Raw genomic sequence first — 27,512 nt, forward strand, 5'->3', positions numbered from 1 at the left:
TGGGCAGGGCTGTCTTTGCTCCTCTCCACATCCTTCATCCTTGGCAAAAGGTGAAGATGTTAAATGAGGGGAGGGGAGGCTGAAAAAGAGGCAAGGCAATGGGGAACAGAAACGAGAAGAACATTCAAGGCGGAATGAGGAGGTGAAGACCCTGGGTCAGGTCCTCAGAATGATCTGGAATAGAGGCAAGGAAGGGCCGTACTAAGGTAAAAGACAGAAACAAGAAAGGGTCAAGCAACAGATGACCACACTCATGTACGACCTTTGTCCCAGTCCTGGCAAAAAGTAATGTCTCCAAGGGAACGCTGTTTGCACAGTCCCAGTAGCAAATTCCTCAGAGGACCTGGACCCAGATGACAGTTCAGGCTCACTATTAGTTGCCTAAGTGCACCCTGGGGCTCAGAATCTTCTTTTCGGCAAGCCTCCTCCTGGGAGTCAGAGTAGGCCCCATGCTAGAAGCCCCATTCTGGGCCACTTGTCCTGTCACCCTAACACGTACATCCCACAGCCTGCCTGTTTTCAGGACTCTTCACACCAGCATGACTCTGCTGGCCTGGACCCCAGCCTCTTCTCACCCTCGGGCCTTGAGTTAAAAGACTACATCCTAGATACGCCTTAATATGGCCCCTCAGCAACTTTCCCCTTCTCACAGAGCTCTGGGCAGACTAGAAACAGTCTGTGCGCGCTGAGCATGCCCCTGTCTCACAGCAGCAAGTCAGCATCTGAGTCTGTGCCCTGCCTGGTACCAAGCCCCTCGCCACGCCTCCACTGGAACATTCCTGCTTTACCTAATTAACCCTTTCTCACCAGCACTGAACAGAGAGAGGCCTCCAGCAAGCCGAGGCATCCGGGGGCTGTGGTTTGCTTTTATTTGTTTGTTTTGTTTCCTTCAAGAACCAGACTATTTTCACGTAGCTTCGGACCCTCAGATGTTCTAGCCTGGGCCTACAGAAAGATTCCTCCCTGCAAATATTCCACAAGCAAAAAAGTAAAAAATTAAAAATAAAAAAATATGGACTGCTACCAACATCATACTCTGCTGTATCTCATCCAATTCATCTGAGGATGCTGCTCATCCCTCCCTCTCCAGGGAAAATAATGGGGAGAAAGTTGCTTTTAGGCTTCCAAGATCTCTCTGTAATCTGCCCTAGAGAGAACAAAGGGGCTTGAGTTATTAACTCTGTTTTATACTCGCAGCAAACATGACTCTTAGAGATTAAATGGCTTGCCTGTGTCACTGGGCTGGAGGGGCCTCGGGAAACATGGCCAAGTCGCCCACTCTGTCTCTAGACGACCAGCTCTCCCCACCACTCCGTCCTGCCTGCAAAAGCACTTTTACTGCCGTCTGTCGACAGCAGAGTAATTCAGACCAAATGCAAACCAACCCCTCAGGACCTCGAAAATAGAGACGGCTTCTACGATTTATCCGAATAGGTTCGAAATGATTGAAAATCGGTGGTGTCCACTGAGGACCCAAACAAGAAAAAGACAGACTAAGGGCAATCATCCTGGCAATGGATGCTTCTAGAGAAAATGACTGCGAAGGAACAGCCCACCAGATCTCTTGATTTCTGCTCCGGAAATTGGTGTTCTTTCTAAGTGAGTCCGTGCTATCTTTCTGGCTCATAGATGAGAAAAGCTAGGCACTGGGAAGAAGCCAGCATCCTCATAGCCAATTAGCCCTTGCTGGGAAAAAAAAAAAAAAAAAAAAGACATCTATTCTGTGTGGTCAGCTGCCTGGTGGTCACTCCCATCCCTCGAGGATACTGGTCACTATCCAAATGACCCCTCTACTTGGAAGCCTTCAGCTTATCAGGGCCTGGACAATGTTGCTAGTATAGAAAGGCTTTTCCCTTATGCACCGGTTAAGACTGTGGACAGTGGAAAGTCAGAATGTCCCCTCAGAGCTGGCTTTGGACTTCGGAAAAGACCAGGTTATCTGGGCAGGCTGGTGACCTTCTGGGTAGACACAAACTATACCCTAGGGAAAAAGCAGGCCTTAACTACCATTTAAAAGAAAAAGAAAGATAGCAGGACCCAAGATGGGTATCCAAGGTTTCTTTTTCACCAAGAGAGTAAGAAATGATGTAGGAGGCAAAAGACTGCTCTCAGGGGGGTTTTCAGGATATCTCTGTTCTCTGCCTGTGAGCGCTGCATCAGTCACAGAACCAACAGGGCTGGGATGTAGCTCAGTTGGCAGAGTATTTGCTGAGTGTGCAGGTTTAATCCCCAGCACAGCATATAGTGTGGTGATAGCCTGCCTATAACCCCAGCACTCAGGAGGTTGAGGCAGGAGGATCAGGAGTTCAAGGTCATCCTCAACTAGCTCAACTAGAGCAAGTTCAAGGCCAGTCTGAGCTCATCTCAAAATAAACAGTGAAGGAACAAACCCTTGACTCTACTCACCTGCCAAGACCCAGACTACTGAGAACCGGATGTATTCCCCAAGACTCTGGGGGTAAAAATCTAGAATGCTTATGTGGCTATATTTGGAGGTAGAACCTTTAAGAATATAAAGATATTTCTTTTTTAAAATATTATTATTATTAATTATTATACTTTGTTGTTGTTTGGGGTTTTTTTGTTTTGTTTTGTTTTGTTTGAGACAGGGTTACTCTATGTAGTACTGGTTGTCCTGGAACTCGATTTGTAGACCACGCTGGCCTCGAACACAGAGATCCACCTGCCTCTGCCTCCCAAGTGCTGGGATTAAAGGCATGTGCCACCATACCTAGTTGACTTTCCATTTTTTTTATTTGCAATGCTGGTGATGAAACCCAGGGCCTCACACATGCTACAGACAAATGCTCTACCAGTGAGCTTTATCCACAGACCTTGGTGTGTTGAAACAGGGTCCCATGATATAGCTCAGGCTTGTTTTCAACTCCATGAAGCTTTGAACCCATGATCCTCCTGCCTCAGCCTTCTGCACACTAGAATTACAGCTGTGTGCCGCGGCTGTAAAGGGACTGGTTTCATTAAAATGTGAGGAGCTACCAAGGGACTTGGAGATGGTTCCGTGAGTAAAATGCTTGCTGGGCAAAAGGAACGTGAGTTTGGATCCCGTAAATCAGTTGCATATGGCAATACAAACCTGTAACTTCAGAGCTAGGGGTCTACAGAGGAAGATCTCGGGAGCTTGCTGGCCATCCTAGGGAGCCTTTAGTTCAGTGAGAGAAAAGGGTACAGAAAAAAGAAGGAGAGAGAGAGAGAGAGAGAGAGAGAGAGAGAGAGAGAGAGAGAGAGAGAAGGGGCCTAGAAAGGCAACATCTGGAACATGTCAGCATCTGGAACATCTTCTGACACATTAGGCACCTTCTTAACATTTATAGACAGTATGAGACAGGTCTCATACCGTGTTTGACTGTGTGCTCGGACTATCTTTAACGTGCTGATGTATTTACCATGATTAGTGATCTGCGTTTGCAAAGCCCCAGGTAATTTGCATGTGTTGCCGGAAATTATAACGTTAGAGTTTAACAACCCCATTCGAAGCACAAAATGGTTATAATTCTCCCCCAGGGGGCTGAAGCTTGAAGGTCACACAGCTCTTTCCCTGCCAGGCAGGAGCTCCTGCCAGGTACCCTGGCTGGCCCTGTGGAAGGGAAACACTCCATAGTCCAGGAGCATGCTGGGATGTGAGTCTGATGGCTGGCCTTCCTTGGCTGAAGTCATCTTCCTTTCTACTTGGCAGTGAGACAATAAGGGCCAACCTTGAGGCTGGATGGAGATGCAGCTCAAAGCTCTTCCTAGCATGCAGAATGACCTGGGTTCTATCTCCCAAATGGAAAGCAATGCCAGCCTCTGGGGAGGGTGGGCAGATTCAAGTCAATGAAGATAAAGACACCATCAGACACAATGACCCTGTCAAAGCAACTAGGACACAAGCAAGGTGGCTGCAGCCAAGTCTATCACGCCCTGGTCAGAGAGCAGAAGGGATTAGATATGGGCACACATGGGGAAATTATCCTAAAAATTCAGCTGCCAGTCCTCCAAACTAATGTAACCTACTTTTGTAGCATTCCTCAGCACTGCAGAAAACATTTCCTATATTTTAAATTTTTTGAATTTTATTTTTCCTATACAAGGTCTTGCTCTGTAGCCCAAGTTGTCCTGAAAAAAACAAAACAAAACAAAGCAACAACGACAAAAAAAAAAAAAAAAAAAAAAAAAACAAAGAAAAACTTGCGACATAGCCCAGGCTGGCCTCTAATTCATATGTGATCTTCGCCGCTCGGCCTTCTCCAGCCCTAGGATCGCAGGTGTGAGCCACACGTGAAGCCTATCTTACATGTATTTTGTTTTGTTTGTTTGTTTAAGTAGGCTGAGTGCGTTAGAGCAGATCTTCAATTCCAGCGCTTGGGAAACTGAGGTAGGAAAACTGGGTTTAAGGCTAGCAAGAGCTGGGATCACTCCAGAACGTTAAATGAAATTTCAAGAAGTTTTTCTCCATTCACCCTTGTACCTGATGCCAATTACTCCATGGAAGAAGTGAGACAAATGCCAGGGAAAGTCTTATATTGAGAGTGAAGGAAAAGAGGGGCATCTCTGTTTCTGCCTTCACTATCACTGTGTGTATTCAGCCAACATAGGGCAACACTGGGGCTTGGGGGGGGGGGGCTCTTCACAGGTTCCGAGTAAATCGACACTCAAGTAATCTGTAGCCCTGCTCCCTTCAGTAGAAGATGATTGACTTGGTCTCAAATTTAAATATTTATTCCCCCCACACACAAAGCAATGTAGAGCACGCATGTCCCCTGACATCCCAGCCATCTGGCCTTGGAGATGTTTGTGGATGAAAGAGCCAGCTGGGATTCCAGCTTCATGGGGTACTGCGTCTTCCTGGCAGAGGGGGGTGTGCCCGACAGACACGTCGGACCTCCCTGTTCAAGAAGTGTGGTTTTCTTTTTTCTGGTCCCATAGTTAGCACTTAGAGGAATTTCAAAGGAGGCCTCTTCATATCCCATGTGGAAGGAAGTATCCCTCTCTTGGCCTTATGGAGTGATGTCAGTGATTCGTGTGGAACAAGATTAAAGGGGCATTGTGAGATTCATTGTGTGACCCCAGGCTGTCTGAAGCAACCCCTCCACTTATGGTATAAGCCTCTGGAGCCCATGGACCCTCAGGCTGGGGCCAGAACTTCCTGCCAAGGTAGCCGTTGTCACCAGGCAGACAGGGGCTTGTACCCACTGTGTTGAGTATGGACTGACTGTGACACTGAACCTGTAGTCACAACTGCATGCTTAAAACTAGACAACTCAGGTAGTGTGTGTGTGTGTGTGTGTGTGTGTGTGTGTGTATCCATCCCAGCCCTCCAAAAGAGAAAAATTAAATCAAGCTCCTACACACCAGTTCTGCACATCTAGGAGATGTCTCCTGCAGCATGGCCTTCGCTGGGTCAGCCTGGTAGGTTGGCAGGAGGGCCTTAGCAAGGCCCTATGTACACTGCTGGCAATCAGGTAGGAAGTGACATGGATGCTTTTAAACTCTGCATGGAGGCTAAAATTATCCCACTAATCACAGCTTCTATAAATCAGCTTCTGGTGTCTCCAGAGCACGAGGGAAGTATTGGAACAAATGCAGTTGACGCTGTTAAAAACAGACTGCTAGGTACGGTCAGCAGACTCTCAGGACCTCAAGTTAGGGACCCCTAAGTTCCAAGTGGAAGGACTCTCAGAGAAAGCAGGGAGTGGATGAAGGACTCCCAAGCCTGTCCCTTGCTGATGTTTCCCAGGACTGCACACTCGGGGACAGAGGGAGGCTTCAGGAATAGCACTTTCAAATGCTATAATAAGCCACCACTGGTTCTATGGGCCGCTTGAACCTCAAAGACCTCTTTTATTTTCCCCAGATTTACAACCAAGCCATGATAAGCAGAGGTCTTCTGCTTGGTCACATGACTCTAGGGACAGGCATCAGGGAAAAGCCTCATGTCTGTTCAGCAAGGCAGAGGGCCGCACTGCCAGACAACCCAGATCTCCCTTCCAGAACGTGCCAGGGTCTCTTCACCAGCTGCTGGGGGTTGTTTCAGTTTTACTTTTGAAAAACTTTAAGGTCATTTCACAAAATTTGAAAATCAAATCCAAACCCGGGGCTTTAAGAAGAATGAGAGTTTTGCATCCTAGCTTCTAAGTCCACACACCATCACAGCACAGACTGTGTCCTGTGGTCACGCCTAGGCTCCTAAACCAACAACAATTAAAAACAAGGGGCGTTCTTTAATCTGCTTAAGTGGGGCATTGATCAGCTGGTCAGACCATGTTTTCAAAGCCGGGGATAATGAACCGATGTGTCAGACGCTCAGCTGGGTCCCTTCCTCTCTCTTCAGTCTCCCCTCCCCTCAAAGCCATTCTGCAGGTGGGGAAGAAGGCTGACAGACACACAGCTTAACGGCCCAGTGAGGATGAGGACTCCTTCTGATGGAAGCTTCAATCAGGGTGGCTTTAAAGTCCAGTCACACCACCTATCTGGAAAATGATCTCTCTGTCACTTTGACCTCCTTGTCCTCAACAGCACCGTATAATGAAGTGGAACAAGAATCTGTCTGTTTCTCATACATACATACATACATACATACACACATATACACAAACATACATATATATTAAAACACCATACTAGCAGGGCACGGTGGTTCATGCATCTAACCCTAGCACTCAACAGGTTAAGGTACAACTGCCACAGTTAAAGGCCGTTCAGTCCCCAGAAAAGCAAAACAGAGCCTCTGGGTTCAAAGTTCAAACGTCAATAAAACACAGGCTGATCAAAGAACTGCAATTAAAATACACTCTCCCTGAATACTGACTGCTTGATCCGCAGTAGTTTACAAACTGCGCCCCCCCTCCCCCATCCAGACAGCTGTAAAGAATGACTACATATTCTCCAGGAAAATTCCCCAGTCATACCCTTTTCATACACACATGTATGTCCCATCCCTCAACTCCTTCCAACCAGGGCCCCCCGTGGCCCAAGTGACCAGAGATACCTAGCAAATATTATATTATCCCTGATCACAAGGGAAGATGTGGTAGTATGTGGGCAGTTGTTGGGGGGTAGGGGCGAGGGGGAGCGAGGGCCTGCTCTGACACTTACTGTTCAATGGCCCCAAGCTTCCAAATTCTTACCTGCAAAACAAATCATCAGGCATGGTGACACACATAACTTCAGCAGTAGAGGCAGGCAGACAGCCATAAGTTATAGGACAGCCTGGTCTACGTAATGAGTTCCAAGATAGCCAGGGCTACAACGTGAAACCCAGTCCAACAAAAAGATCAACAGATAGATAGATAGATAGATAGATAGATAGATAGATAGATAGATAGATAGATACATACATACATACATACATACATACATACATACATTGATAGATACATTGATAGATACATAGATAGATACATAGACAGACAGAATAAAGGGGGATAAAGTGGACCTGAGATGTGTGTAGAAAGGCTGGCTGTAGAAAATGCTAGACCATTGTTTATTATTATAATAAATGCTTATTACTGTCCTTTACTGGACTGCTTGGCACAGTACTAATTCCTGCGTCCCCCGAGGTAGCTACATTCATTCCCACACTCACTTGTTATTGTTGGGCTTCTGCTTAGGTTCCATCAGGATCCAAAAGAACAAGGTAGGTTCCTTAAGCCATCTTGATTTATCCAAACTCAAGGACCAGGAGCTTTGCCGACCATAGCCCCCATGACATGATAGCTGTTGACTTTAGCTCTGTGCTTCCATTTGACTGGCTTTGAAATGGTCGGGATGCAGGGGTGTGAGACGAAAGGCCCTCAAACTAGTCACTGGACCCACACCTTACCCACATACATGCACTACTTTCCAACACTGTGATTCAAAGTTCCACTAAAGCAGGCCCCAGTGCTCGCACGCGCGCTCTCTCTCTCTCTCTCTCTCTCTCTCTCTCTCTCTCTCTCTCTCTCCCTCCCTCTCTCTCTGTCTGCCCTGTGACCCCATCTGGTCCTTCCTGACACTGACAGCCAGCTACAACAGAGGTTTGAGCCCTACAGCTGCCTGGGGCATGCAGAAGGGAGGGCAGACTATAATTAGGCCAACCTCCCTGACTTTTCCCTCTTTACTCCAGACGTTTATCATACTTATTTCCTGTGAGCTGGGCCAGTGCTACAGCACTTCACAGGGAACTCCAGGCCTGGAAACTGGGAAGGGGGCGGGGCGGGGTCTCTCACCACCTCGGATCTGCCCTAAGCCAAGCAAGGGATAGCTGACTCCAGGTTCTTCATTCACATACCTCCAATGTCCTAGCAACTTCTCACCAGGTGTTCTTGAGAGGAGAGAACCCCTTGATTTTCCCTCCCAGTATCTCTAGCCAGATATCTCTTCCCAGACCAGAAAAAAAAATGAAAATTCTGTTTAAAAAGACTCCCTTGCATAGCGAGCTGGAGGGCAGGTCAGATGCAAGGGGACATGGAGGTGTGTTATAAATGAGAGAGCAGCTCGAGAGCAGATCTCTGGAAAGAATGTTACACAGATGCCCCCTCAGGCTCCTCACTATCCAACAGCACCCCCAACTGTTACCAAGTGGGGTGCCCAGCAGCCCATGCTCTCTCACCCTGGAAGTCTGGCATCTAAAGAGAGGTATATTAAAAAGACACATCTAGAATTGTCCAGCTTCTTAGAATGCTTTTCACAGAAACTGTGATGTTCGGAACTCATTCCAGTTACGGCCAAGATTCACTTGAGTAAAACCACCGTGCCCTTGACTTCTTATGTGCTGCGTGATGTAAAAATATTTAACCTTTCAGAAAGGTCTTCCCTTAAAAAATGCTGACAGTCTGCCCCATCATAGAGTTCTCGGAGGATGAAGGAACAAGGGGAGCAAGTTCTGAAATATTAGTCCCATGCTATTATTATTATTATTATTATTATTATTATTATCATTATTTAGCCACATAATGTATTTTGTTATGCCAGATGCCACTCTGAATTAGCACCCAGAAACATTCACAGCCCGGGAAAGCAGACCCCATATGCCTGTGCCTACTCTACAGCTCTGGAGGCCAGCATCAGAGACAGCTCAAACTGTAGGGGAGGATAGGATGAAGGACAGAGCTCTTCTTCTGTAGGCAGAGCTGTCCTCTGAGCCCTTTCTGTTTTGCATAAAGCATTTAAGTAAGGATGTTTATTTTAAAAGCAGGACCTGGAGCTGGTAGTGGCCTGGGATCCCAGCAGAGGAGGTAAAGGCAGGGAGTTCTGGAGTCCAAGGCCAGCCTGAGATCCCAGATTAAAGAAAAAGAGCTATATTAGGTATTATTACATATGTTATGTCAGTCCTGGGCTTAGTCACATTGGCCTGATAATCCTACAAACTGTGAGGGGGAAAAAAAAGCATTCCCTATAAATCAACCTGGTTTCTCCCTGCACTGTTTCTAGCCACAGTGTCCATCCCTGAGTAGGTCTTGCTCCAAATATTCAATGGAACAAGGGAGAGCAAGCACCCCCCCCCCATTCTATAGCTAAGGAGTGAGCCCCAGGCTTTGGCTTCCTCCTAGATAAACACACTTAAGGTAAAACTAATTAAAAATTTAACATATTAAAGCCATTTCGTCACAGATGGCAGCCAGAGAGACCTCGGCTGCTCCAGAGAGAAAAGTAAATTTGCCACCAGCAGTAGATAGATAGGGAGTGCTCCTTCCTTCAGGGGTGCTCCTTCCTTCAGCGGTGGATGGTATCTGGTGTTGGGGGCAGATAGCCCTCACTGGAAGAGTCTACCATCTCCAAGGGACTCACTCCTCTGGTCGGTAGTTCTACAATGCTCTTAGAACAAGAGACCCACTAGGCCCTTTCCAACCTTTAACAAGCTAGCTGGAAAACTGAGAGGACCACATTAGTGGGCAGAAAAGTAAGTCCCCGCACACAGTTCTCAGTGGAGCTCCCTTAGGGTGTAAGCACCAGATCTGTGTCCTGGAAACAAACGCTCTAGGCTCAAAGGGAGCAAGAGACAGCTCCCCGCGGAGGTGGCAGCCAGAAAGAAAGCACCAACAACCAGGAGAGCTACTCTTTTTGGAACAGAAATTCAATTCTGGGTGGCCTTGAGTCTAGGGTGATTTCGAAAGCAGAGGTCCCCGAGTGGGTGGCTGAGAAGGGGCTCTGAGGAAGCTTCAAGGAACTAAGGAATGATAGAAAAGGTGAAGCTTTCAAAAGCCCGGCCTGCACTCCCCACCCCTTCCCGAAGACCCAGGATACCCAGCGCAACCCAGTCCTACCTCCCAACCCCTACTCTGCTGCTTTTAATTGCCTTCTGCATCGCAACTAAACAGATTTCTTTCCTAGGCCTCAACTGATGGCACGAGGGTAGGAAATACAACATGGCTGGTCTACATTGCCATCACTTTATTGTATTGTCACCGTTAACTTAACTATAAATACTACGGTGGGGGACGAGGCTCACGCAGGCAGCCCGGGACAGTGGGGCTGCGGTCCCCACGCGCCTGTCCCCAGCAGTCCTGGGCCTGTACATTATTTACAGCTAGCTCCTCGTTGCTTTCTCGACCCCCTCCCGCAAGGCAGGGTGTGTGCAAGTAGCATCGACTGTCTGTGCAAGTCCTTGCGTCAGGCAAGCGCCCCGGCCGGCCCGCGGCCGCGGCCGTCAGCTGTCCGAGTCCAAATCGCTTTTACCTTCCTCTTCCCTCTTCTCCGGCGAGGCTTTTGAGGACGTCTTGTTCCACTTCTCGGCGTTTTCTGACTCCTCCGAGGAGGATCGCTTCTGTCGTCTCCACTTGGCTCGGCGGTTCTTAAACCAGACCTGTTGCGCAACCAAACAGTGGTGACCTAAAGGCTGCTGCCCACCGACACCAGGGCACCGGGTGGCCCCGCGTGGCCAGGGGACAGCCTGACCGTGGAACCTTAGCCTGGCAGGGAGAAATCCGCAGGCAATCGCTGTGCTCAAGACCAACAAAAGGAGAAGCACCCTCCACGCTTCCTCTTTTCCTTCTTGGGCCTAAAGTACCCTCGGGCAGCCTCCAGGCCACAGCCTCTGGGATGCTCTTAGAGTGGCCACATCCCAAAGGAGGACCCGGCAAAAGCCGCGTGCAGGGAAGGACCGCTAGACGCCCCCACCCCAGCCCACCCCCGCTGGGGCTCTTGCCTACCTCCACCTTCTCCTCCCGAAGGTGCACCTTCCTGGCCAGCTGCTCCCGAGTGCCCACGTCTGGGTACTTCGTCTCCTGGAAGAGGTTCTCCAGGGCTTCGAGCTGCTCATCGGTGAAGATGGTGCGGTGCCGCCGCTTCCGCCGACAGTGCAGCTGGTTGAGCAGCTGCAGCTCAGTGCGCGACAGCGTGCCCACGTTCATGTAGGGCAGCATCTGGTGCGGCACCGGAGACACCAGTACAGAACCGGGGCCCTCGTAGCCTGCGACAGAGAGAGGGACGGGAGTCAGTCATCCTCCCTCGGCACCGTAAGCCAACCCGCTCGCTGCCCTCGCTCACTTAAAAATAAAAAAAGTCTGCAAGGGGCGCTATGTCTTTGGGGGGCACCGAGACCAGGGATGCCCAGACGTGGAAGGAGCGTCTGCCTGCACACATCCAAAAGCCAGTTCAGGCACTTTAGAATCTCCCCGCGTCCTCACTTCATTCCCGCGCGCGCGTGGAGTCGCCCCGAGACTCCCGGTGACTCGGCTTTTTAAACTCTAACCTAAAGTTTACAGTAGACGTATGCAAAGTCCCCGTACCCGGTGACCCAAAAATATATTAATTAATTAAAAGTAAAAGATAAATAAATAAATGGGAGAACGGGGAAGGCTTGCAAAGGGAGAAAGTTGGTGCCAGGTGAGTAAAGCAAGCAAACCGCGCGTCCATGCCCCGGCAGCCACCGACTGCCGCAGTGGCGAAGGCCGGCTCGCGAGCGATCGCGACCCTACCTGGGGGCGTCGGGACGCAGGAGCACTGCTGGGCGCCCAGCGGCGGCACAGCCCCGCAGCAAGCCGGGCCCACGGGCGCCGCCTGCACGTGCAGCTGCCCGTAGAAGTAGCTGTTGTAGCCCAGGCGGGAGCTGCCGACCGCGGCCGGGAGGCCCGCGCCTCCGGGGGCCACAGGGCGCGGGTAGAAGGCGCCGTAGTCCGAGGAGGTGCCGCCGCCGGCGCCGTAGAGCGAGTCCCCGTGTAGAGCCGGGAAGACCACCGGAGCCGCGGCGCTGGGCGCCACCGGGAGCACCGCGTCTTTGCAGCGCGGCCGGGCGGCCAGGATGTTGTCGATGCTGAACATGCTGGCGGGCATCCCCGAGCCCCGCGTCGGGACCGGGGGGCGGCGGGGACGCGCCGAAGAAGAAGAAGTCTCCAAGTGGTGTTGTTTGGGGTGGGGGTTGGGAATTGTCCCACTCTCTGCTCCCGCGGGCGAGCAAACCGAAAGAGAGCGCGGGCGAGCGCGCAACTCGCGCCCCTCCCCGCCCCCTGCGTCCGAACTCCCTCCTCCCGCCCTCTCCTCCCCTCGCCGCCGCCTAGCTGAACTCAACCCGCGGGTAGGACGCAGCTCCGACCGGCTCAACCTCTTGTTGGTTTTATACTGAGTCGACGTCATCCTGGATTTAGTTCCTGGTAATATGCAGATGACAAACAGAACCAGATTTGGTCCTTTTCTTTTCCTTTGGGTGGTGTGGAATGGGGAGGTGGGGGTGGGCGGGGGGCGCTTGCAGGGGAGGGGGAGAGATGCCAAGAGGAGGGGGGCCACAGGGCCTGAAAAAGATTGTGGATTGAGAATTAATGAAATTAACCTAATCTTTTCCATTCGGCAGCCCCGGCGCGGCCCCGGCCTTGCTGGGCGGGCGGCCTAATTGCCCAGGTTAATCTTATTAATACTATTGTCCTGCCGCCGTTAACAACTCCGCCGCCGACCTCTCCGCCCCGACCCTTTTCTCTCTATTATGGGGTGCGATTTCCTATGGTTGTAGCTCAAATTCATTGTGGCTAATTTTACTTTAGGACTACTTTTTACTCTCTTTCGGAATCTGTTTGCTTTTAAGAAATGAGGGTGGCTGTGTCCTCCCTCAACTAAGACTGAAAGTGCCCCCCCCCCGCAGCCAACCCCCTACCCCGTGAACTCACTGCCTAATTTCACTTCTCCACCCCCCCCTCCGTCTCTTTCCCAAAATCTTTTGTTTTTGCGAAAGCCAAATTTTCTCAGAGCAAAAACCATGAAAGTAGAAACGCGTCCGCCTTCGTACAAGTTGTCTTTTTTCTTCTTCTTCTTCTTAAAGCGGTCACTCTGGGTCTGAAAACTACCCTGACTCTCCCTAGCTCCTAACACACCAGTGAAGAGCAAATTCAGCCAGTCTTTAAAATTCACCACCCAGAGGAGCGCTCTGAAGCGATGCTTCCAGAGGCTTCCCGCGTGGGTGCCGATAGGTTCTGTGTATTTTTGATTATTAGTCTGGGAGAAGGGGTGCCTTCCCCCCCCCCAAAAAAAATTTTTTTGGCTTTAATTCTCGTGGGATCTACCGGGACTGCCTGTCTCCTTTCTCAACATATTGAGTGGCGTCCCTCTCTCAATCAGCGAGCTCTCCGAAAGGCCTCTAGCTGTCCTTCCAGGCCCGCGCTGGCCTCCGGGGGACCCCAGCGGCCTGGACAAAAGTCGGGCCACTGCGGGCGGCCGTGATGATTTGCGGGATTCTCCGTGAGGCACGGCCGAACCGCGGGAGGCGCAGCCAGCCTAGATCTGCGCGCTGGCGGCTGGGCGACCTGCGGGAAGGTAGGCGACCCTCTGGGCAGAACGAAAACAGAGGCCCAAAGTCGTGCGTCCCGGTGCCAGCCCGGGAATTGCACCGCCATCGCGCAGGCCACTCTCCAGCTACTCCAGGAGAGACCTGGGTAGAGGACTTCCATACCATTTGTGGAGATTCCTCTCTCACTGATAAGTCTGAGATAACTTCAACGCTGTCTAAAGCCGTACAATAAATGCTAAGTCCTCCCTGGCACTGGAGGAGATCCTGGGACCTCTCCTTATTGCTCTTCCTGGGTTAGAGAATCATTGCGGTAAGTTTGGTCCCGCCTGGGCGCAGAACTAGGCAGTGCGTGGGAGCAGCCACCCGGAACTTAGGAAAGCGTGTACCTCCGTGCCCTCCAGCCCACCCACGCATGGCCTAGGACACTTGATTTGCTTACGTTGCAAATTGGGGGTGGTGGTAAGGATTGGATAGAGACCGGCTTCAGTTGGGGAGGTGACAGTTTCTTGTTTTTGTTTTAAGAGAAACAAAGTCTTCTCGGGAACGCTTCAGAAAGGCCAAGCCCACCTAGAGAAGTGACCTTTTTCCATTACAATGACTTTACTGTCACCAGGTTCCAGGACACACCTGCTGCCCTCCAACATTTTCCCACGTTCGGTTCTAAAGGGAGATAAATTGATTGACAAGAACTGGAGGCTGCAGTGACTTCGCTGTGTTCGTTTGTGTTGGTGGTTGTGAGTGGATAAGGCGCATGCAGGGGCAGGTCTCTTATATGACCTTTACAGGGGTACAGGCAGAAACAGGAGAGCCTGGGGTAGATTCCTGAACCCCTGAAACTTCTGAAAGGGGACTCAGATCCAGACCCGACAGGTACTCAGCCTCAGATTTGAAAGAGCAGTGGAATTTTGAAAAGAATAAAACAAACCCACGCCCACCCATTCATGTCTCTTTCAGCTTGGTACTTAGTGATCAGTTTTAACAAGTCCGGGATTTCGCTGCAGGGCTCGATTTCCCGAAGCCCTGTAGCTATATCAGTGACCCTAGAAGGAAGAGGCTGTTCACCTGTAGTCAAGGGTGCCAGGGTTCAAGACCTAACATTGCCACCTGGCAAACTACCCCTCCTTTGGAGGCCTCAGGATTTTAAATAATCTAACCAAATCCGAGATTAATTGAATCCCTTAAAACCTTAGTATTTAATGAGTTTTTTTCTTTTCTTTTCACTGGGACAAAGGAGTGTGTTGGCCCCACCCCTGCCCAAAGGCAAAAGCAGGGTCTCTTCAGCTGGGTTCAAGATAAAGAAAAATCACTTGGCTCTTTTCCTTGAAAACAAGACTTTCCCAGAAAGAAGCTCCCGGACCCAAGCCTCACAACTACATGGGTTTAACCGCTACACTCCGGGAGAGCTCACCCGTGGCGTGGCTGAGCCTTCCTGGTACAATTGTCCCCTCAGCCCAAGGTTGTTCTACTTTGTCGGCTGGGAGGCGGACTCCGTGAAGGAAGTCAGGGGCCCAGCTCCCTCGCTGTGCTTTCTCTGAGGAAACCCTACAAGTGTCCCCAACGCACTAGGAACAATCCAGAATGGCCGGGCGCAATTGAAATAACAAATGCGAGGCACGCAAATTGTCCCCCTCCAGTTGCTAAGCGATTGTTTGTCGCCCCGCATGCCCAGCTCAGCATGGGAGAACCAGCGAGTCCGGAGGCAGCCAGCGAGGCTTCGGTGAGAAATAAGTAAACACGCAGTTGATTTTCTCTATTATCACACAAACACGATTTCACACAAAGCAATCACCACGCAGAAGTCTATGAAAATGTGTTTGTTGGGGGACTCACTTGTCCCAGTAATAGCCCTCATTTTTAAGCTATTAAAGACCAGATCAGTGGATTCCACGTGCATAAGGTATATCTGCTGTTTGGGGTCTTTTGAAGACTCTGGTACCATCATCATCTCCGAATTGATTCGGAGTGTTGAATTCAATTGCTTTTCTAATTTAAAACCTAGAGCCCAAGTTTGGAGTGCTCATCTGGCTATCTTTCAGAGGGCTGTCTCCCCATTATCCTTATATCCCAGCCTCATCGCTTTTCTCTTCCCTTGGGGATGGGGGTGGGGTGGGGGCGGGGGACGGGTCAGAGGCCCCAACTCCTCAGGGTTTATTTCTTAAACACTCAATTTCTGGCCTGTACATGGAGCAATTTCTAATTAGACATTTTAGGTAGGGTTTTTAGGTACGTGGTTTAGGTAGGAGTTTTTTGAGCTATGTGCAAAAAAAAAAAAAAAAAAAAAAAAAGCTGATGCGTCCTTTTCAGAAGTATGTGAGATACTGTAAGAGAGACATAGGAATTAGGAAAAATAGACGAACCCTCACGGGAACCAGAGCGTACTGAGACCTCCTACGGTTTTAACCAAGCAAATTGGTTTTGCTGTTTGCATTTTGGCTTTTTTTTTTTTCCAGTGTCTCAAAAACAGTTTCCTGTTTCTGCTGCTCCTTGGAGGATGTCTCAGGAGCTCCGAGTGATCTTCCTCCGGGAGTTTGGAACTGTGCCGCTGAGCAGAGAGCTCAGAACCACCTTAATGTAGGGCACAGCCAGCAGAATGTGGGGACTGCGGCTTCCGATCCTTGGACATTAGCTAGCTGATTCTTTGTTAGAAATTTTGCAAGTTCGAAATAAAATAACACTAATCAAAGTGTTAGGAAAGTGCCCCAGAATCCTGGGAGGGAAAAGGATGTCCCCCTAAATGACGCGTTTCCCAGGGCCTCGGGAAGAGAAAATAACTTGGGCTTCCCGGTTTGCAGAGAGCAGCTGAGTTATTTACCCAAAGCTCGTTTCAAAGTGACTCCGCAGCACCGAGGCTTTTGTAAATCACAGAATGCAAATGAGGATAATTTGTTCTTAAAGGAACTTTCTCTTGAAATGATTAGCAAAGTCAGTCATTTGAAAAAAAAAAAAAAAGCGGCCAGCACAGACCTTCCCGAAGCCCCTAGCTAACCCATATCAGCTTCTAACGTTTTCATTCATGTAAACCTCATTAATGAAGATCTTTTATTTAAACGTCAAGGGGATTTGAAATTTAGAGTAAATTATGAAGCTTGTATGTCTAGCCAAGTCATGGGTCAGATGCGTTTGTGAAAAACTGCTAAAAGAGCATATGGTTTTGAATTCTTCTACAATGACTAGTGTTTAAATAAATTGCTTGTACTGCTTAACTTCATGTGTAATTTTGACAGAAATTGGCCTATAGCCTTTTGATATGTAAACATTTCAGCCTTTTATGCGGTATAAAAAAGACACTTGCTTTTTAGGATCAGCCCCGTCAGTCACCCTGTAATTCAGAAAGCTGGCACCTACCATTACGTCCTTGCTGGATTTCAACTTCCAACTGGCAGTGTTGGGGAGGGAAAAAATATATATATGAAAGAAAAGAAAAAAAGATATTTCAAAAGCAATGTCCATTTGCGATTAAAAGCTGCAGATGAGGTGAGAACGGGCCACTTACTATCTGAAAGACATGGATAAACCATAGTTATTAAAGAACATTTCTGTCAGTCTTCTTTAAGCCGGCCCACCGGAGGGGACACTTAAGTAGGGCTCAGGAATGACTGCTGTGTTATTAAATGCTTGTCTTAGGACAGAGCCAGTCAGTCCAACATACAAATAGGTGTTAAAAAATCTAGGTATCATTTCAGGACCTTACCAACTAAATGGCTCTAATGTCACAGAACCTATTAAAATGCAGAAATCAGTCCAAGGCGCACCAAATCTCAGGATACAGATGACAAATCTGAGGTCTTTCTTGGATGGAGGCTCTTAGCGGAAGAGGCTTCAGGAGGCTTCAAAGTCCCCCTGGGGTACAATGCAGAGCTCTTTCTGTGCCTGCTGAGGGTTCTTGAAGCCACAGGTCTGCATAAACCCAGTCGCTACTAATGTATCTCTCCCTCAATTTGGAATGGATTTCTCTAGAGCCAGGAAGGGAAAGACAGAACACCCTGGAGAACCTGAGTGGGGACTTAAGGCTGACTTACTTCCGGAGTGGGCTCTGCTCTTGGTCTCGCTTGCGGATCGTCCTGTATGCTTTCTGGGCGACACTGCCCTTTGGTAGAATTTTGGAAGAACCAGGGAAGCAAAGTTCAGAGACAGGGAAGAGCAGCCTCTTTGTACATTGTGGGTTGCCCGAGGAAGCTGACACCCCCCCCCCCAAAAAAAAGACCTTGCTGGCACGAATCTAATTAAGAAAAACTGCTTGGCTGGGGAAGACAGGGGGCGGTTCCTTTACCGTTGTTCTGCATTGCATTCCAATCCAGCAACCCGGAAAGCAAAGGACACATTTTAGGACATAAAAAGAAGTTCAAGGCTGTTTTTGTTCTGTTTTGTTTTCTAAGCATTCTGCACTCCCCTCTGTCTAACCTTTCCATCTATATTCAAATGATTGAAGGTTAAAAAAAAAAAAAACCAAAACTTTTTTTTCCTTTTAGCTGTCATTAAAATGTTCTAAGAAAAACTATTGCCAATAGAATAGTTCTATAGCTTTCAGTGGCTGGACTTGGATAGAGTTCTCTGTTAAAATTTGTTTGGGGTCAGTTATCTGGGGGAAAGTATATATTTTGGGTAGAGACATCTAATACTTGAAAGATACTCTATGAGGTTGACTTCTTTTTTTTTTTAAGAAAAGAATATTTTTAAATGAGACAAAGAACAGTAAATTTTCTGTATTTAGGTGACTCACATGTCAGTGAAGGCTTGGGTAATATTGTTGCTGTGTTCGGATTTTTAAAACTAGACTTTCTGAAGGGGGCACTTGCTTTGACATTCATTATCTTGCTATCTCTTTGGAGATTAAGGCCCCACCTAGCCAAGGCAGGCCTAAACTTGCTGTGTAGCTAGAACTTCAGCATCTGTTCCTCCTGCATCTACCTCCCAGGTGCTGGGATTTGATGTGTATGCTGCCTGCCACCCCGGGGTTCAGCAGTGCTGGGATCTACCCCAGGGCTTCTTGAATGCCAGGCCAGCACTGAGTCCCACCTCAGGCCCGATTGTCACATCTGGCGATTTAGTTTACACCATTGTTACTGATACTTTTTCAACATCAAACTGAGAAAAACAAAAAGCTGAGGTCTCATCAGGAAGGAGATACCAGCATCACCCTGGGTCAGTATCTGCCATATATTCTAAACATCCTTTGATGGGCATTTCAAAGGGCAGTGATGGACCCCTGGATGCATGTCTATGTCCTAAAGGAGCCTTCAGGCGCAGATCCAGGCAGGGGGTGGGAAAGGAAAGCAGGACCTGTCAGAGGGCACAGCTCCTGTTACACTCTCCATCTTAGCATCATATTCCTAACCTTCCTTATCTTGGTTTTGCCAACCACAAAAGAGGCCGCACCCTTTTCCAACCTGTCTGGACACTTCTGGACACTTTCCCTCACCTATGTCTGATGAGAAAGAGGAAAAACAAACAAACAAACAAACAAACAAACTCAGAGAGCCTCATCTTTCATTTGTTTGATTCTTAGAATCAGTAATTTTAGAATAACACACACATGAGGGTAGACACACACACACACACCTTATTTCTCACAGCTCCACAGCAGGCTTCCCTAAGCCAGTCTATCTGAGCATTAATTACCTGTGTGACCTCCTTTTAGGAGTTTGTTTGTTTGTTTGTTTGTTTGTTTTGGTGGAGGTGGTAGTTGCCCATCTCCAGGAAGATCAGAGATGAAGGCTTGAATGGTCCCTGACCTGAATCTATGGCAGTGAATTCAGATTCACTTCTTGTTAATATGCTTTTGGTGGACCAGAGGTTCATGGATTTAAAGTCACCAATTTAAAGTCCGTCTCCTGTGTCATGGGGTTGTGGGTAACTTATGAATCAGGAGAGAGAGAGAAGCCTGAATCAGAGGGCAGGAGCCAAAAAGTGGGGCAGTTCAACTAAAAAGGACAGCACTGTCTATAAGACACTAGAGGAACTATCTTTTAAACAAAGTCTCCTCCGGGGAGCTGTGTAGGTACTGTTATTTTCTGCTCTGCCTGGTAGGTCCACATAATATTTGCAAGTGTAATAGTGACGTCAAGACACATTGCTCCCCAACCAATGGCCGTGCTCTCTCTGAAACTTTAGAATTCTGGACGGACTTGTGTCTGCTAGCATCCCCAGTCATCGGAGAGAACAGCCGTTTCTGATCACTCTATCCCACATTCTGATTTAAGCCCTGGCCTTTATTATTTTATTCATTTATTTTTTTTTCTTTCTTTTCTTTCTTTCCAAAACCCCGGGGGAGGGGGGGGGGAAGCTTTCCAAGTTAAACCAGGGTGATCAAGTGAATGTTTGGCTTGAAATAATTTGTAAAAATCACTGGTTTGCTGTTCAAGTGCTTCCTTCCAATAGAGAGGCAGCAGAAACCAGTCAAAGTGCCCTGTTCAAAGTGCCCTGCTTGGCACTTCCCATGAAAGATGGAAATTGAATATGTGTGGTGAATGGGTACCACTTCATATTTCAGGGAAATTCTTTATTGAAGATTTCTCGCTTACAAAACTGGAGTCACTGTGAAATCTCGCTCCTCCCGTCTGTGTAGGGCTGGCCTAGTCTCCCACCCTCATAACAAATTGCCCTTTTAGTGGCTCGGGCTCTGAGTGAGACCCAGAGCCTGCATACTAAAGCACTGAGCAGCAGCCGCTAGCATTGCGGTTAAGCTGGAGACCATGTCTAAATCAGTGCACACGACCCAGCTAGTTCTACAGAACGGAATGCGTGGACTTGGCTTCCAGTCCTGATGATGTGGCCTGAAAGGGCTGGAGACTGAAAAGGGCCATCATTCAGTCAATGGCTCTACGATCCTAGGAGGTGGGCCCTGTTGCTACCTCCTGCTGCAGAAGAAAGTCATCAAGACCACCTAGGGGTTAGGTTATTCCCTGCCAGCATTTGGACAACAGAGATCCAGACTTGAACTCCGTTCTCTTTGGCTCCCAAAGCCAAACTCTTGCCATCAAAGCACACAGAGTTGTTGCTGTTGTTGTTGTTGTTGCTTTTTTGGTTAATTTTTTTCCCTGTTTATTTTTATTTCCTATGCAATGGTGTTTTGCCTGAACATAGGGCTGTGTGAGGGTGTCAGATCCCCTGGTACAGGAGTTATAGACAGTTGTGAGCTGCCAACTGTGGGTTCTGGGAATTGACCTCAGGTGCTCTGCAAGAACAGCAAGTGCTCTGAGCCACTGAGCCATCTCTCCAGCCCCTAGTTTAAGTTTCTTTTAACAAGTATAAATGTTTTGCATATACATATACATATACATATACATATACATATACATATACATATACATATACATATACTACATATACATCATATACATATACTACATATACATCATATACATCATATACATATACATATACATATACATATACATATACATATACATATACATATACATATACATATACATATACATATACATATACATATACATATACATGCTCCATATACATGCGTGGTGCCCAGACGCCAGAAGGGGGCATCAGATCCCCTGACTGTAGAGTTATAAACAACTGTGAACCACTCCATGTGGGTGCTGGGAACTGAACCAGGGTTCTCTGTAAGAGCGGCAAGTGCTCTGAATCACTGAGCCATCTCTCCAGCTCTGCCCCCACCCCACACTCACTGCTACAAAACAACCAAATGCCCCTCCTACAATATGGCACCGCTGGCCTTGTATTCCTCTTTTTAGGACTGTGACCACTTGGTGGCACCTGCTTTGCGCTGCTCGGCCCCATGTCCTGTATAGGCTCTGTTCTTCCCATCTCGGCCGCCTTCTCTGAGGAGCATGGTGTGGTCCTTGTCATCCACCCCTCAGCAGCTCTAGGATTAATTATCAAGACTTTTCAGTGATCTAGGACAAGACACCTGATGGACCACAGGAAGAAGGCCTATGAAGCCAGGTGTGGTGGCCTGCACCTTTAATCCTAACACTCTGGAGGCAGAAGCTGGAGTATCTCTGTGAGTTTGAAGTCTGGTTTACATAGTGAGTTCCAGGCCAGCCACGGGATAGATAATGAGACTCTGTTCTGATTCCATTTTATGTATAGACCAGCTGGCCACAGCCCTGAGTGTGCTAAATTACTCTTGGCCTACGAAAGAGATACATCTACTTGGTGGTGGTGGCCAGCACTTGGGGAGGTAGAGGCAGGTGGATTTCTGAGTTCAAGGCCAGCCTGGTCTGGTCTACAGAGTGAGCGAGTTCCAGGACAGCCAGAGCTGCACAGAGAAACCCTGTCTCAAAAAACCTAAACCAGAATAAAGAAAATAGATCTCTACATCCTTGCTTTTCCTCCTGGCTTCCAAATTCCTGCCTCCACCCTACACACACACACACACACACACCACCACCACCACCTCCATGCTGCAGATTATTAGCAGGAAGGTGTTAATGAGGCACAGTGAGTTTCTCCTGAAGTAGATAGATGGGGGAGACCCCGGAATTCACTGTGAATCAGGGAGTACAAAAGTGGATCATCCAGTGGAGGGGGCTCTGCCACACCTGCCTATACAAGCGGCCACCTGTCACCTGGGGACTTGAGGACTGATACATCCATGAAGGGTTCCACAGTCCTGGGGAGACAAAAGAAGGAAATGCCAAGGATCCCTGAGCCCAGCTGAGCAGTGTCACCACCAGAGGCATCTTCCTCCACTCCCCCAGCTCCCTCCCACCCCCACCCCCGCCTCCCATCTAGGACACCAGAGAGGCCGGGAAAAGAGATTCTGAATCCCTTTATAGCTCAGAGAGCTGCCACTGCTCCAAAGTCATTTGGTTGTCTTCATTACTGATGGGGTAGACTATGGGAGCAGAAATGGTCTGTGCTGTTCCGGTGCCCAGGAACCCACTGGCTGCTAAATAGCTGTGGGGTCACATCTAGGAGGCTTAGAAAGAAAAGGGAAGTTCTTCAAGACCTCAGAAGAGACACCTCATCTGAGGGACAGCTCCTGCATCTGTGTGGGGCTCACTCTGAGACCATGGTGACCGAAACCTATGCCTCCATATGGACAGAGCAAGTCACAGAGAGGTGATGACTCAGAGGAAGGTCCCCAGTGGTGGACCTGGTAGTTTGTCTAGTAAGGAAGAGAACAGTTTGCAGCTGTGCCAGCGTTCCCGATCCGCACTGTGGGGTAGCCTGGGCTAGTCACCTGAGCTGTGTCCTTTGGGGTGCTATGTGGCTAACTGTCTGCACTTAGATCCCAGGCTGACTTCCCCCTTGGATACTGTCCAGCTGCATGGGCTAGACCGCTGTTTGACCATCACTGACTCACACTCTTCCTTCTGTGACATGTCACCCACTGCTGGGGGCATAGCGGGTCCCCTGTGCCAGGCACCTTTGTGTGGCAAGTACCTCAAATGGCTGCAGGTTTTTGGTTCATTGGTTCATATAGGGCCTTACTATGGAGTTCAGTCTGACCTAGGTCTCACGACCCTCCTGCCTTGCTCGGCATCACCATGCTGACTTTAGCTGACTTCAGTAGTTGTATGGGTATATGGGTTTATGTATGTACACACATGTGTGACATCCAGAGGACAACCTCCAGTATCATTCCTCACGTGCCAATCCCCTTGTTTTGTGAGACAGAGCCTCTCATTGCCTGCAACCTGCCTTGTAGGATAGGCTGAACAGCCAGAGAGCAGTACAAAGGACCTGCCTATCTCTGCCTTCGCAGTGCGGAGCGTGTGCCAAATCACATGGGATCTAGAGATAGAGTTTATGCCGGCAAGACACGTGTTCTACCAACAGACTGTCTCCCCTTCCAGCTACAGTAGTTTTCACAAGCATAAAATGTATAGCAATTATAGATTTTCACCATGAAGACCCCCAGCTCTCCTGTAGTCACCTTTTTGGTTTGGTCTGGTCTGGTCTGGTTTATTGAGTCAGTGTCTCTCATACTCCAGTCTGACCTCAAATGGACTGTGTGTTCACAGTTGTACTTGAACTCATGAGCCTCCTGTACCAGTCGCAAGTGCTAGGATTACAGGTGTGTATGCTACCATACCGGGCTGCTTTGTTTTATTTGGTTTTTTTTTTTGTTTTGTTTTTTTTTGTTTTTTTTTTTTTTTTCTAGGCAGGGGCGTATTATGTAGCCCTGGCTGGCTTGAAACGCACAGCGATCTGCCTGCTTCTGCCTCTCAAATGCTGGGAGTAAAGGTATGGACTACCTTTTGGTGATTTTTTTTTTTTTTTTTTTTTGTTATTAGTTTTTGATTTGAAGGCTTAGAGAACTCACTCTGTAGTCCAGATGAGCCTTGAACTCACAGCCATCCTCCTGCTTTAGCCTTCCAAATGCCAGAACATAGACTTACTCTCATCCAGCTCAGACTTCTTCAATATGAGTTAGAGGACCTGCATCCCCAAGCTCCCTGGACCAGTTGTGTGACAAAGGCTCAGAGGCCATCTCCAATTTCTAAGAAAAAGTCTGGTTCCCTGGGAGATCTCTATTGCCTTTGATGGGCTGCGGGAGGGGCATTGCAAGGGATGAAGGTGGAGTTTAAAGAACATTGTCTTAAGGGGAGTGGGGCTGGGCAGGGGTGGGCACAACGCATAGGCTAGGGAAGTCAAAGCCCAGATTCACAGTGATTACTGGGGTCCTAGAGTTGGAAGCCACGGCTCTGGCATTCCAGCCCTAGAGATTGTGCCCTTCCAAAAGCATCCTAACCTAGCTCAGGTCTAGACCTAGGGAGCTTGCAGTGACTTAAAGCCGAGGAGCCAAGGAAGGTGGGTGGAGTGCTCTGGACAAAGCTGGGCCCCCACCCAAGGCAGAGGTCAATCCTCAGCCAGCCCCTCCCTCGGTGCTAATTGCATGCCTCTCCTTCATGCTTCCCATCCCCCACTGACAACTCTGCCCTGAGCCAGTCTTGGTGCAGCCCACTTTATTCTCATACTAGAGAACTGAGGACCAGGATTTAGCATACAAACATACATCTTAACACATTTTAGTGGACACACTAGGGGTGGTATGTATACCTGTAATCCCAAAACTTGGAAAGTTGAGGCAGGAGGATATCTAGTTGAAGTCCAATCTGGGTTATATAAAGAGACTCTGTCTCAAAGGAAAAAAAGAAAGAGAAAAAAAAAACAAAAAACAGAAACAAGCTAAGATTTTTTTGTTTACTTGAGTCATGGTGCAGGGAACAGAACCCAAAACCCTGTGCATTTAGTCAGGTATTCTAGCACCATCCATCCTTAGCTTAGATGGTTATATATAGTAATCCAGGAAGCTTTTTAGGACCTTTGTGTGGCCAAGGGACAACTATACTCTAGCAGTGTGATTCTGAGTACATAGCGGTTTGTGTGTGTACATGTGGATGTGTATGTTTGAGTTCCTATGACATGGGCTAATGACAATAAGCTGGCATTTGGAAGCATCATGAGTAGTGCTTGGCTCACGGTATGTGCTCTCGGCGTCTTATTTGAGAAATACACTGAATAATGAGAAAGATCTGGAAGGATGCAGGGTGTACTGGAATCACAGTAGTGGTCACTGTTTGCTGGGGTGAGCTGGGACTAGGGCTAGTCTTTAAAGAGGACTCAGCCTCTTTATCTCCCAGTTTTATCTTTATTTTAAAACATTTGTGTTTCGCTTGTGACGGAAAATTAACTATGCATCCAGGCTTAAAACACTTCTCCAAAGTAGAAATGCCTTCCTTTCTCAACTCAAGCAGGGTGAGAGGGAAATAGGAGCCAGGTCAAACAAATGACTCGGGCAGGCGGGCGGGCGGAGGGGCTCACCTGCCTGGCCTTCATTTCCTCGGCTCACACCTCATCACTGACAAACAGGTCCTTGGAAATGAGTCCCACTTGCTAATGGCTCACTCCCCTGGGTTCCCAGACAGCAGCTGGACTGTGTGGAGGAGGGGGCTCCCCCACTGGACACATTACGGGTTTAAAGGCTTAAGACTGGATCAGATTGCAAACCTGGCCGGAGGAGGCAAGTGGCTTATTTCTTATCTTTGCAGCGGGGGATTCCAGTCTTCCCTGGCACTCTCAGCTCTTGAGAGAAACACAGGATGTCCATAAACAGGGTTGAACCTGGGCTCATCCTGTCCTTGGGTACTGCCTAGCAATGCCTGCTGCATCATAGGTGCACAGCCATGGCAGACGGGAAAGACGCCCAGCGGATACTCGATTATCCGGAGTGGTAATGAAATAATAACCAAAGCATTTCTTCTGCTGCTTTGTGTTTTGAGTTGTTGGTTTGTTGGTAGTGCAGTTGGGCTGGCACGGGACTCTTTTTATTGTTATTATTAGTATTAATTTTGAGGAAACACATGTATACCGATGAGGGGCCAGCTGTGTGGAGTCAGTTCTCTCCCTCCATCTTTATATGGGTTCTGGGAATCGAAGTTAGGTCACCAAGCTTGCATGACAGCTTTTACCTGATGCGCCCTCTCCTCAGCCCTACCCTCTCAGCCTCTACGGCGCTGGCATCTCCTGGCACCCTCATGGGTTTTGTTGGTGCTGCTCCTGTTGCTTTGACATGTATTTTTGTTTTATTTGAAAGACCTAGGGATTGACCTATGACCTCACACTTGGGCAAGTGCCCTATCACTGAGCTATAGCTTCTGCCCACATTATTGTTTTAAAACGTGAAATATTTTGACTGTTTGAGTTCACAGTCACCGTGCATTCAGATAGTATTTTTTCCCCTCCTGGGTGTCAAGAATTCCATTGCATTTTGAGAAAATAATCGATCATGTAAGAGAGTCCCTGTCTTTATGGGGTATACCCTCAAGAAAGTTTTCAACATATTGTTAGGGGGTACGGAGGCTCTTATTTGGGGTCCCAGCACTGGATAGAATGGGACAGGAGGATCCTGAGTCCAAAGTCAGCCACACAATAAAACCTTTTCTAAGAGCAACAAAAAACTGTTTCGAAGGAGGGAGTAAACCAGGTGATCTCGGCCGCAGGGAAATGCAGGCAGGACAGCCATGAGTTCAAGGTCCGCCTTGGCTTCACAGCAAGCTTGAGGTCAACCAGGGCTACGTGAGTTCTTGTCTCAAAACTAAGCAAAACAAAACAGCAGGGGGGGGGGGGAGGAGTAATGTATGGGCCCTGGGTACAGTGAACAGGGACAAAAAAAAATCAGCATTTTGTAATGTGTGTGCACGAGTGTGTGCACGAGTGTGTGTACGTGTGTGTGTGTGTGTGTGTGTGTGTGTGTGTGTGTGTGTGCGCGCCTGTGCATGTGCGTGCATGTGTTGGTATCTTACTATGTAGGCTAGGCTGGCCTTGAAATCTACATCTCTGGAGTGCTGAGATTATAGGCTTGTACCACCATGTCCAGTTTAAGAATATGAAAGTTCAAACCCAGGGATTTAAGCACACTAGGCAAGTGTTATATTAACTGAGCTACATCCCAGCCCCTTCCATTATGTTTTAAACTTAAAGTATGTTGGAAGTTTGTCCTGATGCCCCTCATAGACTTCTATGTTGTTCTTACACCAAAAAAATCTGTCTCCCAGTGAAGAGAGAGACACCATTTATGGCATGATCTCTGTGCTGTGCTGGCCCCATGGAATCCTTAAGGACAGCTAGTCAAATTAGCATTGGAGTTTTCCAGGGCACCCTATGTCAGTGAGGCTTAGGAAATGGCCCAAGTTAACAAACAGTTAACTAACCAAGGGCAAAGCCAAACTCTGGATACTTGGCTTCAGGGCAAACTGCTGGGGTCCACTGACCTCAGGTTTCTCTTTTCCCAGAACATGGGTCATACAAGATCAAGTACTCATATAGCTAAGAAACTGAGTGGAAAGCCTGGGGTGGGACATCAGAGAAGTATCTCTACGTGTCTGCC

General features: G+C 48.4%; 1 protein-coding gene and 1 long non-coding RNA gene across 2 annotated transcripts in view; one reads left to right on the forward strand and one right to left on the reverse strand.

The window, feature by feature from the left end:
- Positions 1 to 10,342: 10,342 nt before the first annotated feature.
- Positions 10,343 to 12,370, reverse strand: Gsc (goosecoid homeobox). Its single transcript, NM_010351.1, has 3 exons — positions 11,895 to 12,370; positions 11,127 to 11,386; positions 10,343 to 10,780 (listed from the first exon to the last, which is right to left on the reverse strand). Exons 1-3 carry the CDS (start codon positions 12,247 to 12,249, stop codon positions 10,625 to 10,627), a joined length of 771 nt encoding a protein of 256 aa, NP_034481.1. The 5' UTR covers positions 12,250 to 12,370; the 3' UTR covers positions 10,343 to 10,624.
- A 293-nt stretch (positions 12,371 to 12,663) lies between these two features.
- The window catches only part of Gm10000, a 57,805-nt gene continuing 42,956 nt past the window's right edge, over positions 12,664 to 27,512 (forward strand). Inside the window, exon 1 of the long non-coding RNA XR_381874.2 lies at positions 12,664 to 13,716. This is a non-coding gene — a long non-coding RNA (predicted gene 10000). The remainder of the gene's footprint in view (positions 13,717 to 27,512) is intronic.

The sequence above is a fragment of the Mus musculus genome, chromosome 12 (genome assembly GCF_000001635.26).
Source record: "Mus musculus strain C57BL/6J chromosome 12, GRCm38.p6 C57BL/6J".
Classification (NCBI taxonomy): domain Eukaryota; kingdom Metazoa; phylum Chordata; class Mammalia; order Rodentia; family Muridae; genus Mus; species Mus musculus.